The sequence below is a fragment of the Dioscorea cayenensis genome, chromosome 7, assembly GCF_009730915.1.
Source record: "Dioscorea cayenensis subsp. rotundata cultivar TDr96_F1 chromosome 7, TDr96_F1_v2_PseudoChromosome.rev07_lg8_w22 25.fasta, whole genome shotgun sequence".
NCBI classification, from domain to species: domain Eukaryota; kingdom Viridiplantae; phylum Streptophyta; class Magnoliopsida; order Dioscoreales; family Dioscoreaceae; genus Dioscorea; species Dioscorea cayenensis.
Window position 1 is genome coordinate 26,144,678 of NC_052477.1, and position 13,586 is coordinate 26,158,263.

The window sequence follows — 13,586 nt, forward strand, 5'->3', positions numbered from 1 at the left end:
GGAGATCCCCATGTTTATAAAAAAATAATAATAATAATGATAATAAATAAATTAAACGAATCTCCTAATTTAAACAAAATATTCAAAATACACAAATCTCAGGACCAGTCGAGAGCACCGATCTCAAGACGGTCTAAAATACTCAAATCTTAGGATCAGCCGAGAGTACCTATCTCGAGGCGATCTAAAATATCCAAAATACACAAGTCTCAAGACCAGCCCAGAGCATCGATCTCGAGGCAGTCTAAAATACTCAAATCTTAGGATCAGCCGAGATCACCGATCTCGAGGTGATCCAAAATATCCAAAATACACAAATCTTAGGATCAACCGAGAGCACCGATCTCGAGGCGATCCAAAATATTCAAAAAACATAAATCTCAGGACCCGTCGAGAGCACTGATCTCAAGACGGTCTAAAATACTCAAATCTCAAGATCAGCCGAGCGCACCGATCTCGAGGTGATCCAAAATATCCAAATCTCAAGACTAGCTGAGAGCACAGATCTGAAATCAGTCTAAAATACTCAAGTCTCAAGATCAGCCGAGAGCACACATCTCGAGGTGATTCTAAATACACAAATCTAAAGATCAGCCCAGATCACACATCTAGAGGCAATCCAAATCCCAAGATCAGCCAAGAGCACCGATCTCGAAGTGATCCAAAATATACAAAATATCCAAATATAAAGATCGGCCGAGAGCACAGATCTCAAAGCAATCTAAATACTCAAATCTTAAGATCAGCTCAAATCTAAATTTCAAGATCATCCAAGAATATAGATCTCGAGGCGATCTAAAAATTCTCAAATCTTCGGATCAGCGTATAGCGATCTTGATGCAACCACAATACCAAGATCAACCGCGAATATAAATCACAAGGAGAAATATATATATATATATATATAACAAATATAATAGATTAAAATAAAAAAATTAAAAAAAAAATAATGATTAGTTTAAAAATAAATCAAATCCTAAATATATATATATATATATAACAAATATAATAAATTAAAATAAAAAAAATAAAAAATAAAAAATTAATAATAATTGGTTTAAAAATAAATCAAATCGTAATATATATATATATATATATATATATATATATATAATAAGATAAATTAAAACAAAATAAGCAAAAATATATATAATTAAAAATAAAATAAAATTCGATAATAAAAAAAATCAATCAATCAAATCAAATCGAATTATCATATGATAATAAAAATAATAAAATATATATATAATAAATAAAATAATATAGATATAGATATAGATATATATAACAACAAATCAATTAATCAAATCAAGTAATAATAATAATAATAATAATATATATATATATATATATATATATATATATATATATATATATATATCTTAAAAATAATAATAATAATAAATAAATAAAATACATATCTTATAAATATATATTATATACAAAACTGAAATCAGATATTGAAGATAATATATGTAATAAGGGTAATAAATTAATAATATAAAATATAAATAAAATAACTAAAACGATAAAATAAAATAATAAAATAAATAAAATAGAATAAATATTATATATATGTATATAATATAACAAAAATATATATAATATTATATATATATATATATATATATATATATTTAAGAGAGAGGGAGACGTGGGGTGCATGAGAACGTGAGAGGAATGGTCGCCCACGCGTCTCACAACTGCACAACCTCACGATCTTCATAACGGCCCACGTCCATGGTTTTTAAAAGGAAGAGTGGTTCGAAGATTGAAAGGAAGGGAAAGAACAAGTAGAAGGGCGAAGATCGAAGGAGAGGAGCGAAGAAGAAGGTTTTTTTTTCTCTTCAAACTTATATTCATATATATACATATATAAAGAGAAAAGAAAGTCGTCGCCTGCTGTCGCTGTCGTTGCTGCCTGCCGTCGCCTGCTGTTGCTGTACGCCGTCGCTGGGTTTGTGGTCATTGCTTGGTGTTGTTGCTACTCCCCTGCCGAAGCCGAAACCAAAAAAAAAAAAAGAACAGAGGAATCAATAAGCAAATAGGAAGAAGAACGTAGAGGAAGACGAGAAGAAGGACCTCGGCCATAGATCTTCGCTGGAGGAAGTCCAGAAGGAAGAGATCAGCCCGGTGAAGAGTCCTGTCCGAAGAAGGAGAAAGCCGAAGACAGAGACTTCCGAGACGAAGCCAAAGGAGGCGGAGGAGGAGAGCGCGGAAAAGAAGCAGAGGAGATCGTTGGACACGCCGTTGGTGGAGAGACCTGCGAGGGAAAGGAAGGCTGTCAGGAGGTATGCTGCGTTGTCACCGAGATGAGTCACGCCAAGCAAGATCCCGCTCATTGAACAGGGTCCTGGAACTAAGCTGAGGAACATCCCAAACGTGTTTTCAAATTATCGAAAAGAAAAGTTCATAAAAATCTTCAAGCGCTGCATACCATACTCTTTGGGGAGGAAAGCTAATGCACATTATTTGAAGAGGAGGTTTTGTTTGGACAAGTGATGAAGAAAAAAAAAACAGAAGACTATGGTGAAGGAAAAGCTTGATAAGTGCAACAAAGATAGGTTGCTGGATTTCTATGAGCTACTTGGTGTATGCACTGTGAAAGGCACTACAAAGAAGGAAGAACTCTCTGTGAAGTTGATGGAATTTTTGGAATTCCCATATTGTTAGCAGGGATGTTGTACTTGCTGAAAAAGAAAAAGCCAAGAAGTGCAAGAGGAGGAGAAAGGGGCCTCCAAAGACAACGTCAGGTGAAGCATCTTCAGACGAAGATGAGAAGACTGAAGGAGCTGGTTGCTTACAACATGAGAATCTGAAAGACACATGGGCAATTACAATACGAGGAGAAGAATGAGGATGCCGAGTTCTTGAGATGATATCATAACCTTTTATTCCAAAACATTTCAATGTAGTTGATCCCTTACGAATCAATAATAACCATGGTCACCAACGTGAACTATATGACTTAAATACTAATAATAAATGAATAAATAAGTAAGTTGCATGGAATGGACGTGAGCTAATTGCCTCGAACTTAAGTTATTTTCGCTTGATGATGATATCACAACCTTCCAATCATGATCAAATCTGAATCTTTCATGTTGCCTTGAACTTAAACTATTTATGCTTGATGATGAAATCATGGCCCTCCAATCTTATTTCCTGATGATCGAATCAGAACCATTCATCTTAAAATTGCCTCGAACTTAAGTTATTTTCGCTTGATGATGATATCACAACCTTCCAATCATGATCAAATCTGAATCTTTCATGTTGCCTTGAACTTAAACTATTTATGCTTGACGATGAAATCATTGCCATCCAATCTTATTTCCTGATGATCGAATCAGAACCATTCATCTTAAATTGCCTCGAACTTAAGCAATTCTTGCTTGATGATGAAATCACAGCCTTCCAATTATACAAACATCTGAATCACTCATGTTGCCTCGAACTTAAACTATTTCTTCTTGATGATGAAATCATAGCCCTCCAGTCATACCGCCTGATTATCAAATCAGAACCGTCCATCTTTATATTGCCTCGAACTTAAACTATTTCTTCTTGATGATGAAATCATAGCCCTCCAGTCATACCGCCTGATTATCAAATCAGAACCGTCCATCTTATATATTGCCTCGAACTTAAAATATTTCTTCTCGATGATGAAATCATAGCCCTCCAGTTATACCTCCTGATTATCAAATCAGAACCGTCCATCTTATATATTGCCTCGAACTTAGACTATTTCTGCTTGATGATGAAATTCTAGCCATCCAATCCTATCTCCTTGATGCTAAACATGATGATATAATCAGGATGATGATGATGCTATCATGAATGAAAATGATGAGAAGCATAATGAGAAGCATGTTATTGTGTGCCAACCATGATGATGATGATGCTATCAATGATGATCCTGATGCTAAAAATGATGATGATGATGATGATGCTATCATGAATGAAAATGAAAGGAGAAGCATATCATTGTGTGCATGCATGCATACGTGAACTAAAGAGAAGAATCTAAAGGCGGGTTCCACCATTCAAAGGATACCCATGGGATGGGTATGGATTAATATATATATATATATATATATATTATATTTTTGAGAAATGATATATTAAGATGATCATTTGAGGATGCATGGACTGGACTACATTTAATGTTATATTGTTGCACATGCTTTGCAACTTCAAAGCTTATATCAATCCAAGTGAAGATGGGAGTTATCTAGAATTGATGTATCAATCCAATGCAGTGAACTCATCCTAAAGCAATGGCATGGAAGATTATCTCGAGGCAGCGGCAATATCTAAAATAAATATACAAATTTCAAGGCAATAATATGTTCTATATTTTAAGGCAACAACGAGGCATGCAACGTAGGGCATGCAAGGCATAGGCAAAGAACACTAATATAAAGATATATATATATATATATATATATATATATATATATATATATATATATATATATATATATATATATATATATATATATATATATATATATATATATATATATATATAAGTTATATTTTGTAGTCCATATATATATAATAAATATCAAAATTTATAATTCGCACATTTTCTCGCCTTTTACTTGTACTTGAGCCCTTAATCGGAGGTTCCTAAGATCTCAGTCTGGGGTAATTAATAATGGAGGCTTGCCTCTATTAGGAATGGAAGAGCCTACAAAGATAAAAATAAATAAAATAAAATAACATTTGTGACTTGATATATTGCCTGGTGTTTCGTAACTGATACGATGCCAGGGCGCGTATTTTCGATCCCACACCCCATACTAAACCAAACCACGGAATCACAAAATTTCTCAGATTAACGAGATGAAACAACTCTAAAGATTCATAAATGCACCAACAAACTCCTAAATAAAGACAAATAAAGTAAACATAAACGAAGAAAATCTCAGATCAAGTAAAACAAGAGGACGATACCTATCGTTGCTGTTGAAAATATCCAAAAAAAATTTAAAAATAAAAAACAGTAAAAAAATAAGAGAAAAACGAAGATGAGAAGTAGACGAGCAAGAAGAATGTTAGATTTCTCACTTTTGCTTCTTGGCCGGAACAGGCACCGCAGTCTTCGTCAACTTCCCGAAAAGTAAATATCACCCAAAACCTAAAATTAAGATCACCAAAAACCCAAATAAAAAATTTAAAAAAAACTAAACACCAACCCACAAAAAATGGAGAAGAAGATGGAGGAAAAGAAGATGAACAATCAAAAGAAGGTGTCGCCGTTGTTGCTTGGCCAACGATGCCAAAGATTGGAGGAGAAAAGGTCTCGGAGATGAGAATAGCCAGCGATGAGAAGAAAGGGATGGAGGAGAAGCGTGGATGGAGGAGACCTTACAAATCCCGTGAATCGCTCACATGAGTCTCATGTGAGGGATTCAAAACTCATGGATTTTGGAATTCGGCCATTTTGACCGAATTCCAAAATCCCTCATTTTTGGGATTTGGAAATACAAGGATTTCTGAAATCCTTTGAAACAAACAGGGGATTTCTAAAATCCAAGGATTTCAGAATCCAAGTATTTGCAAATCTTGTAAAACAAACAACCACTAAGGCTCTGTTTGTTTGCCTGGATTCCAATGACATTGGATTTGTAAATCCCTGAAATTCTCAAATCCTTTGCTTGTTTGCTTGGATTTCAAAAGTGATTCACTTTCCAAATCCCACATATGAGGGATTTCATTTGTCTTCCAAAATGGATGTATAACCAACTCCAACACTTTGGAATCTTGCACATGGGCAATCACGTGGAGGCTTCACAAGTCATCTGATAGGGTGAAAGGATCTCATCCTCACCACTTTCCCTTCCTTTCATCCCTCACCATCTTGTTCAGCTGCCAAAAAATTCTTCTTCTTCTCATTTCTTGCAATCCGACAGGTCCGGCTTTCGTTAGATCTGAGTTGGATCTATTGCCATCAGACAAATCCGGATCTCATCTCGTGCCATCCGACAGATCCAGCCATTCAAGAGATCCAAGTCTCTTTTCTCATGTATGTTAAGGGTTTTATACATCATTTCATTTTCTTCATAATCTAAACCTTTGCATGGCATTATGTTTTCTCTTTCTTCTGTGGGAATTAATCAATCATGCCTAGCTTAAGTTTGGTGTTGACAATACACCCTTGCATTGATGTTTTACCAAGTTTCCCAAGTCCCACTTCTTGTTCGTAGACACATATAATATAATATAAATGCTCCAAGTTTTAAGTGTGCCAATTAATAAATAGACAATAAAGTTTGTTTTGATAGGTTGGAATAGTGCTTTTTAATGATGAACAAGTGTTTTTTTCCTATGAGTTTCTCAAGTTATTAATACATCAAATTCTTTCTTTCTTTGAAGTGTTCTATTTGATTTCATTTTCTTCATAATCTAAACCTTTGTATGGCATCATGTTTTCTCTTTCTCCTGTGGGAATTAATCAACCATGCCTAGCTTAAGTTTGGTGTTGATAATACACCCTTGCATTGATGTTTTACCAAGTTTCCTAAGTCCCACTTCTTGTTCGTAGACACATATAATATAATATAAATGCTCCAAGTTTTAAGAGTGCCAATTAATAAATAGCCAATAAAGTTTGTTTTGATAGGTTGACATAGTGCTTTTTAATGATGAACAAGTGTTTTTTTTTTCCTATGAGTTTCACAAGTTATTAATACATCAAATTCTTTCTTTCAATATATATAAATATATATTGATGATTAGCATAACTTTGTTTAGAAGCTTTCTTAATTAATTAGCTTTGTCTATTCACTGATTATTTAGTTTAATTCCAACACTAAACTTTGTTAATTAATTAGCTTTGTCTATTCACTGATTATTTAGTTTAATCCCAACACCATGCTATATCTCATGCTAAAGATTGTTTTGCAATCCTGATATCCCATCCTTTTCAATTATATATTATTTCACATCTTGACTATGTTTTTTTGTCATGTTTTTTTTTTAAATTAATTTTCATCATTTCTTTTATGTTTTCCTGTTTTCTATCAATTATTAATATATTATGTGTTCCATATAATGTGATTGTGGAAGCATCTCCAACAATATTTTTTTGATTAGATGCATGAAGTATTCATGTAGGATTACTTATTCTAGCAAACTATTGTTACATTCTGTATTTCTTTTCCCTTGATGATTATCTGATAAGGTGTAGTTCTAGTCAACATAATGTCTTATGTCCGATTTATATGTTGAAAGCTAATTAATCTCCTATCATTTTGTATTAGATGGATCATTTCGATGAAGATGATGAACTATACCTCCTTCAAGTAACAATTTTAGCTGTGGCATATACTGTGTTATTAATGATACACAACAAGAGACGTAGAATTTGTAGAGAACCATGGCGTGAAAGGTTCGAAATAAGGGAAAAGTATTTGTCTAGGTTGATTGATGGAGACGATGCCACTAGCATCAATATGGTCCGCATGAGAAAATCTACCTTTTTTAATTTATGCAACATATTATGTGGGAAAGGGCTTCTTAAAGATACAATTCATTTGAGCGTGGAGGAGCAATTGTTAATGTTCTTGCACACCATAGGCCACAATCAACGCAATCGAGTTATTGCACATAATTTTCTAAAATCTGGTGAGACAGTTAGCAGATACTTCAATCACGTGTTATTTGATATCGGTGTATTACAACATGAGTATATACGACCACCAAGTAGTCAAACTCCAACATACATAATAGCAAGACGCACACTATATCCTTATTTCAAGGTAATATTGTATAAGATTTGAAATAATTGTATTTATTAATGATTAATTCTAATCTAAAACATTGAACAATAGGACTGTGTCGGGGCCCTAGATGGGACACATATACATGCTTATGTCCCCGCATCCGAAGTAGCTGCATTTCGAGGAAGAAAACCTTACCCCACACAGAAAATACTTGCAGCTGTAGATTTTGACCTACGTTTTACTTTTGTTCTTGCTGGTTAAGAAGGATCAGCGCATGATTCCTTAGTTCTTTGTGATGCACTAGAACGACCTAATGGGCTAAAACTACCAGAAGGTATCCACCTTATTTGTTTTATACACCCACTTTTATGACAATGACACTTATTAAAGTTATTTTATGTCTTGTATTAGGGAAATATTACTTGGTTGATGCCGGTTATGCTACAAGACCTAGATTTATACCTCCTTACAGAGGAGTTAGGTATCACCTAAAGGAGTTCGGCTCCCGGACTCCTATGAATCCTAAGGAACTCTTTAACTTGCGACATTCATCTGCACATACCTCTATTGAGTGAGCGTTTGGTTCTTTGAAGGGCCGCTTTAAGGTCCTTGCATCTAGGCCTTTTTTTCCATTGAAAACACAAGTAGAGCTTGTATTGGCATGTTGCACCTTACATAATTATATCCTTAGTGGTGGTGAGGATGACTTTATACCTACTGAGGAAGATTGGGTAACTCAACGATTGTCACAAAACACTCTTAGGGAACAAAGAGAAGAAGCGCAAGAGTGGGCCACTCGTCGTGATCAAATTGCAAATGAAATGTGGGCGAACAAGTAGATTTTACTTTGTACAACTTTGTACTTTTGTTTGACAACTTTGTTATATGTTTTTTTTTTACTTTGTATAACTTTGTTATGTGGGCTAATTATCGTGTGCATCTATGTTATGTATTGCTTTTTTACTTTGTACAACTTTGTACTTCTATTTGACAATAGTATTTAATGTTAGCATGTAATCTATTGGTACAGGTTTTGTTATTATCAGTATATTTTCCTTCTAATATCTTGTAATTTATATCTTGGATTAATTATCTACGTACTAATCTATTAATGTAGAATGGAGAGATATAATGATATTGAAGGCAACCGAGGAGCATTAAAGACCACATCAAGGTCATCGGGTAACAAGAGATGGACATCAACTGAAAGTCGTTTCTTTATAAGATTTATGGCAAGTCAAGTTGAGCAAGGCTTAAAAGTAGATAAAAGCTTTAAGCCACAAGCGATTCATGGTGCTATTCGAGCCATGAAAGATACTTTTGGGGTGATAGTCACAGAGGCTAATGTAAGCAATCATCTTAGGACAATACGGAGAAGATGGGCAAAGATAAAAAAGTTGAAAGAGATGAGTGGCATGGGTTGGGATGATAACTTGAAAATGATTGTGATGGGTGAGGCAGAGTATATAGAATATATCAAGGTATTTCCTATTCAGAACACTGTGATTTGATTCATGTGTAACGATTAACTTTCAATTAATCGTTTTTTGTTTTGTTGAAATGTAGATCCACAGCCAGGACGAGCCATATTTAAACAAGCCTATTGAGGACTACGACCTCATCGAGACAATATGTGGAAATGATCAAGCTAGTGGCCAATATTCCATGATGTCTGGAAGTCGTATTGGCACACAAATGGATTACAACTCAGATCAAGACGTATCTCCTCATGCACAACGCCTTGATGATATGTCCTTTGGAGAGACAAATGGTTATAGTAATGCCTCACCATTCAGTCAACCCAATACTTCTAAACCTATGTCAGCAACTAGTCCAACACAAAAGAAGAAACAAAAAGGCAAGCGCAAAGCACACATTAGTGATGATTCAGTCAACAATTTGGCCAGTACTATTAGAGATGGGTTTGCATCTGTTAAATCCAGCCGATCTGTGAGTTTTGCACGAGATCTTCAAGATGAATGTATGAATTTGAAACAGTATGGGTATTCCATTGAACAAGCTCTCATGGCATATGAGTATTTGATGGCCGATGATGTACAAGCTCGAACCTTCTTTGGAATGTGTGAGGAATTTCGTCAAGTGTGGGCAAGTAAATTCTTTTCCACCATCGGTCGTGACCTTTGAGGTGTGGGAATGGTAAGAAATTCTTTGATACGGTAGTTATCAATCTTATTGATGTTATTTGACATATTTAGGCTTCCATTAGTTGTAGAGATTACATCATTGATGGCATGATCCTTGTTTATGAATTGATGTTAGCTTACATGAGAAAAATAAATTAATAATTGTTTTTTGGTTATCTCCAGTTGCGATCAATGAAACCTTTATGGATCTGTGTCTCTTTGTAGCGAGGTTGTGATTTTAGTATTTTTAATTTACTTATGTTCAGCCTTTACCAAATCCAAACATTGGATGTATCTAAACTTATATTGGTTTGTATCAAATTATATTTGGTCATGATCATAGAATATTGTGATGTGTGGTGAAGAATGATTTGTAAATGGCAGCCATGTTTCTTTTTTCTTTTCAACAAATGTGCTTAAAATGTTTAATGATGTGTTGCATTTGTTTGGCTTGGTTTTGGTCAATGGATGATTATGTTTTGGCTAAGGAATAATAAAAATTGTTTTGTAATAGTGGTATTTATATATGCTAATACATTCGGAGTCACCCTAGTGACACATTTGCTTTGTAAGTGAAAGACAAAATAAATAAATAAATAAATAATAAATAAAACCATCTAAATTATGATAACAAAAAATTATAATAATAATAAAATAACTATATTAAGCACATTATAAATAATAAAAATAAATTTATTTTATTTATTTATTTAGCATATAAATAGATAATAAATAAAATAAGATAATAAAGAAAATAATAAATTTATAACATACCTAATAAATAACTATGGGGTAATCTTACGAGGGTTTCCACATCTTGAAAATCATTAGACAGCAAGTTTTTCAGTCCAGGATTTATAAAAGCGTGCATTACAGAAGCAGGAATTCTATAATCCAAGGTTCGAATCTGATCGTGACTGTTTGAATTTCAACTCTCATATTTACGAATCTGAGAATCTACAATCACGAATCAGGCTCCGTTCGGAAATACGTGGCAAAGCCCAGCTACGCTTTTGTAGTTAAAACTCCGAAATGGCTCTCAAGTATATATCCATTTCACTGGCATATCCTTAATTTGTATTACTCTGTTACTCATGGTATATACATGCTTGGTTATTTGGTCAAGCTAAGGCTTTGGTTGTGATATGATTGATTGCAGGGCTGAAATCAAGTCTTTAAAAAATGAGGTTGCTAAAGAAGCACCATCGATCATCCACAAAGCTGGCAAGCCTTACAGTACAAAAGTTGTTTCCGTGGACACTCTTGTTGGCCCCAAAGGTGGGCTAGGAGAGATTTGCCATATTATACTTGATCACGGAGGCCAATTTCATTTTGTGGAAGGCCAATATCTTGGAATAATTTTACATCCGGTGAGCTTGTTTTAGTGCATTAATTATAATGTTTGTGATTTAATTTTATGCTTTTCTCTACTAATTAATTATATATTATCTTGCAGGATGATGATGATGATTCATTGCATACCCCGTTTCGCGTTATAATTCACTCTTTCTCCATTGCATCAGGCAGAGATGGAGATTCTTCTGATGGCAAGAAACTGAGTTTGAGTGTTCGTCGTGCAGAACTGTCACCGCACGATGCCAGTAACTTCCTCTGTAACGGTAAAGAAGGAGATGAAGTTGACATAATAGATTTGAAAATATATATATATATATATAAACTCTCTTAAATTTTGTGTTTGATTACCAGCTAGGATTAATTTATTTTAATTTTGTTAGAGTTGACATAAATATTTAGATATATTATGTGTTTCAAAAATAAGATACAGTTTGTATGTGTTTAATTGTTTGGATTAAGTCAAAAAAACAAGCTCGATTAATTAATTTGAGTTTTCATGAGTAGAATTAATTCATTTCATGTAACTCCTACAAGGACACTATATATATAGTAAACTATTATGAAGGTGGCGGTATGATCTTATATAGAAACATTGGGTACAGGAAGTTTGTTGAGATATCAATGGGGTGTAAATTTATTGCTTTATCAATATATATATATATATATATATTTGTATGTGTCTTTCTCTCACATAATTAATTTTTCTCACTATAATTAAATTTCACCATTTTTTCAACTGTAACAAAATTGGTTTTTGTCATATATTTTTAATGCAGGACCTTTTGGGAAAACAATGGTATTCTCAGAGAATCTGGAAGCAATACATATCATGGTTACAATGGCAACTAGTATTGCTCCTTTCCGTAGTAATATCCAGTGATTGTTTGTAGATTTTTTTTTTTTTTGAAAAGGTGGATAAACCACTTCAATTAAAAAACAGAATGAGGAAACATAACAACATGCCCCAACTACCGGCACACCTACCGACAGAGGGGAACAAAACAAGAAACAACAAAACAACCATAAGAAGTGGTACAACACAGAGTGAAGATAGCCCAAAAAGACACCACAACACAAGCCACAACTAAGCGGCAGAAACAAAAACTACAACAACAACTAGCCCGTGATCTGAGTCTGAGCTTCCTCAGAAGGAACATCGCCTCCTGACTCCTCCATCCTCGGGCCAAAAAAATCCAGACTCCGGCGGATGGCAACAGTGAAATTCTTCATCTTCTCTCTTGGACCCTCAGTAACTGTAGAGAACCAAGATAACAGCATTTGGTCAATTTTAATGATAAGAGCATGCACAGACAAGCAATTGGCATTAAATATGCAATCATTCCTAGCCGAAACCGGATATTCGCAGCAATAAACTTTTTACTACAAGATCAGCCACATCCCCGCAAGCCGATCTCACGCTAGCTTCTCCAGGATCCCCAAGCCAAGGACAAGGAAATAGGAGGATCCGAGAGACGAAGTACCCTCACGAAAAGATAAATTCAAAGGATCAGCTTGGTTGATCAATGAAGCTGACAATTATAACAGCCTTATTTACAACGGGGAATTCACTAATATCTTGAAGAGCAATCCTAACCACTTCAAGTTAGTACTTGGGATAAACAAGCAATCAATCATTTGTAATTATTAATTATTAATTAAAATTTTGCAGGTATGAGACGGCCTGAATAACTCTGTGGCTGACCGCATCTACGAGAATGGTGATGAAATTTGTTGAGGTTTGGATTTGAGAACTGAAGCGAAAAACACCACTGTTTGATGAAATGCTCAGTATATTGGTAAGTGTTTGATGAAATGCTCTTCTATTTCATCACTGGGTTCTCCTGGTCAATAATAATACAAGAACAAAGGCTTGAGAAGAAAAGTTAACCAACCAACCACACACTCCCACTATCTATTAATTTATATATCAAAAGTTCGTGAGATAGGGGGACACAAAACATAGCAACCATTGGGCAACACACTGGCCTTCACCCCATTGATCATAACATAACCTTAACTTGATCCAGCATTGGTCAGGTGCTAACTACTAGAGATTACAATAATAAAATACTATTTCTTTTCTCCAAAACACATCTACTTCAACTACCATGCCTGAGAAACATGTTGACTTGCTTCTCAGCCACACCATACTCCACCATCCCAGCCAAGACACAGCGCCATCTTTGTAAGGATCCCGTACTTCTCTTCGCCTACCTCCTGCAAGCACCATGCGGCAGAGACCCCCTCACCACACCTGTGATGGTCGCTAGCCAAGGACACCAACACCCACAGCCTGTGACCCTCCTTCAATCAAATCCTCAACAATTTTCACGCTTTTGGACACAGGTGC

The 13,586-nt window shown here is 34.7% G+C and overlaps 2 protein-coding genes across 2 annotated transcripts; both read left to right on the top strand.

Annotated features, from left to right (window-relative positions):
• Window positions 1-5,869: 5,869 nt before the first annotated feature.
• LOC120265250 lies at window positions 5,870-9,881 on the top strand. The gene is made up of 3 exons (XM_039273130.1): window positions 5,870-6,037; window positions 8,854-9,217; window positions 9,303-9,881. Exons 2-3 carry the CDS (start codon window positions 8,855-8,857, stop codon window positions 9,879-9,881), a joined length of 942 nt encoding a protein of 313 aa, XP_039129064.1. The 5' UTR covers window positions 5,870-6,037; window position 8,854.
• Window positions 9,882-10,912: 1,031 nt separating this feature from the next.
• On the top strand, window positions 10,913-12,116 carry LOC120265251 (ferredoxin--NADP reductase, root isozyme, chloroplastic-like). The gene is made up of 4 exons (XM_039273132.1): window positions 10,913-10,923; window positions 11,040-11,250; window positions 11,337-11,499; window positions 12,013-12,116. The coding sequence occupies exons 1-4, from the start codon at window positions 10,913-10,915 to the stop codon at window positions 12,114-12,116; spliced, it is 489 nt and encodes a 162-aa protein (XP_039129066.1).
• Window positions 12,117-13,586: the final 1,470 nt, after the last annotated feature.

Coding starts and splice junctions, on each gene's coding strand:
- LOC120265250 (XM_039273130.1), top strand. CDS start 8,855: ATGGAGAGATATAATGATATTGAAGGCAACCGAGGAGCATTAAAGACC. Junction 9,218..9,302: donor AGTATATAGAATATATCAAG/GTATTTCCTATT, acceptor GTTGAAATGTAG/ATCCACAGCCAGGACGAGCC.
- LOC120265251 (XM_039273132.1), top strand. Junction 11,251..11,336: donor TTGGAATAATTTTACATCCG/GTGAGCTTGTTT, acceptor ATTATCTTGCAG/GATGATGATGATGATTCATT. Junction 11,500..12,012: donor CAGTAACTTCCTCTGTAACG/GTAAAGAAGGAG, acceptor TTTTTAATGCAG/GACCTTTTGGGAAAACAATG.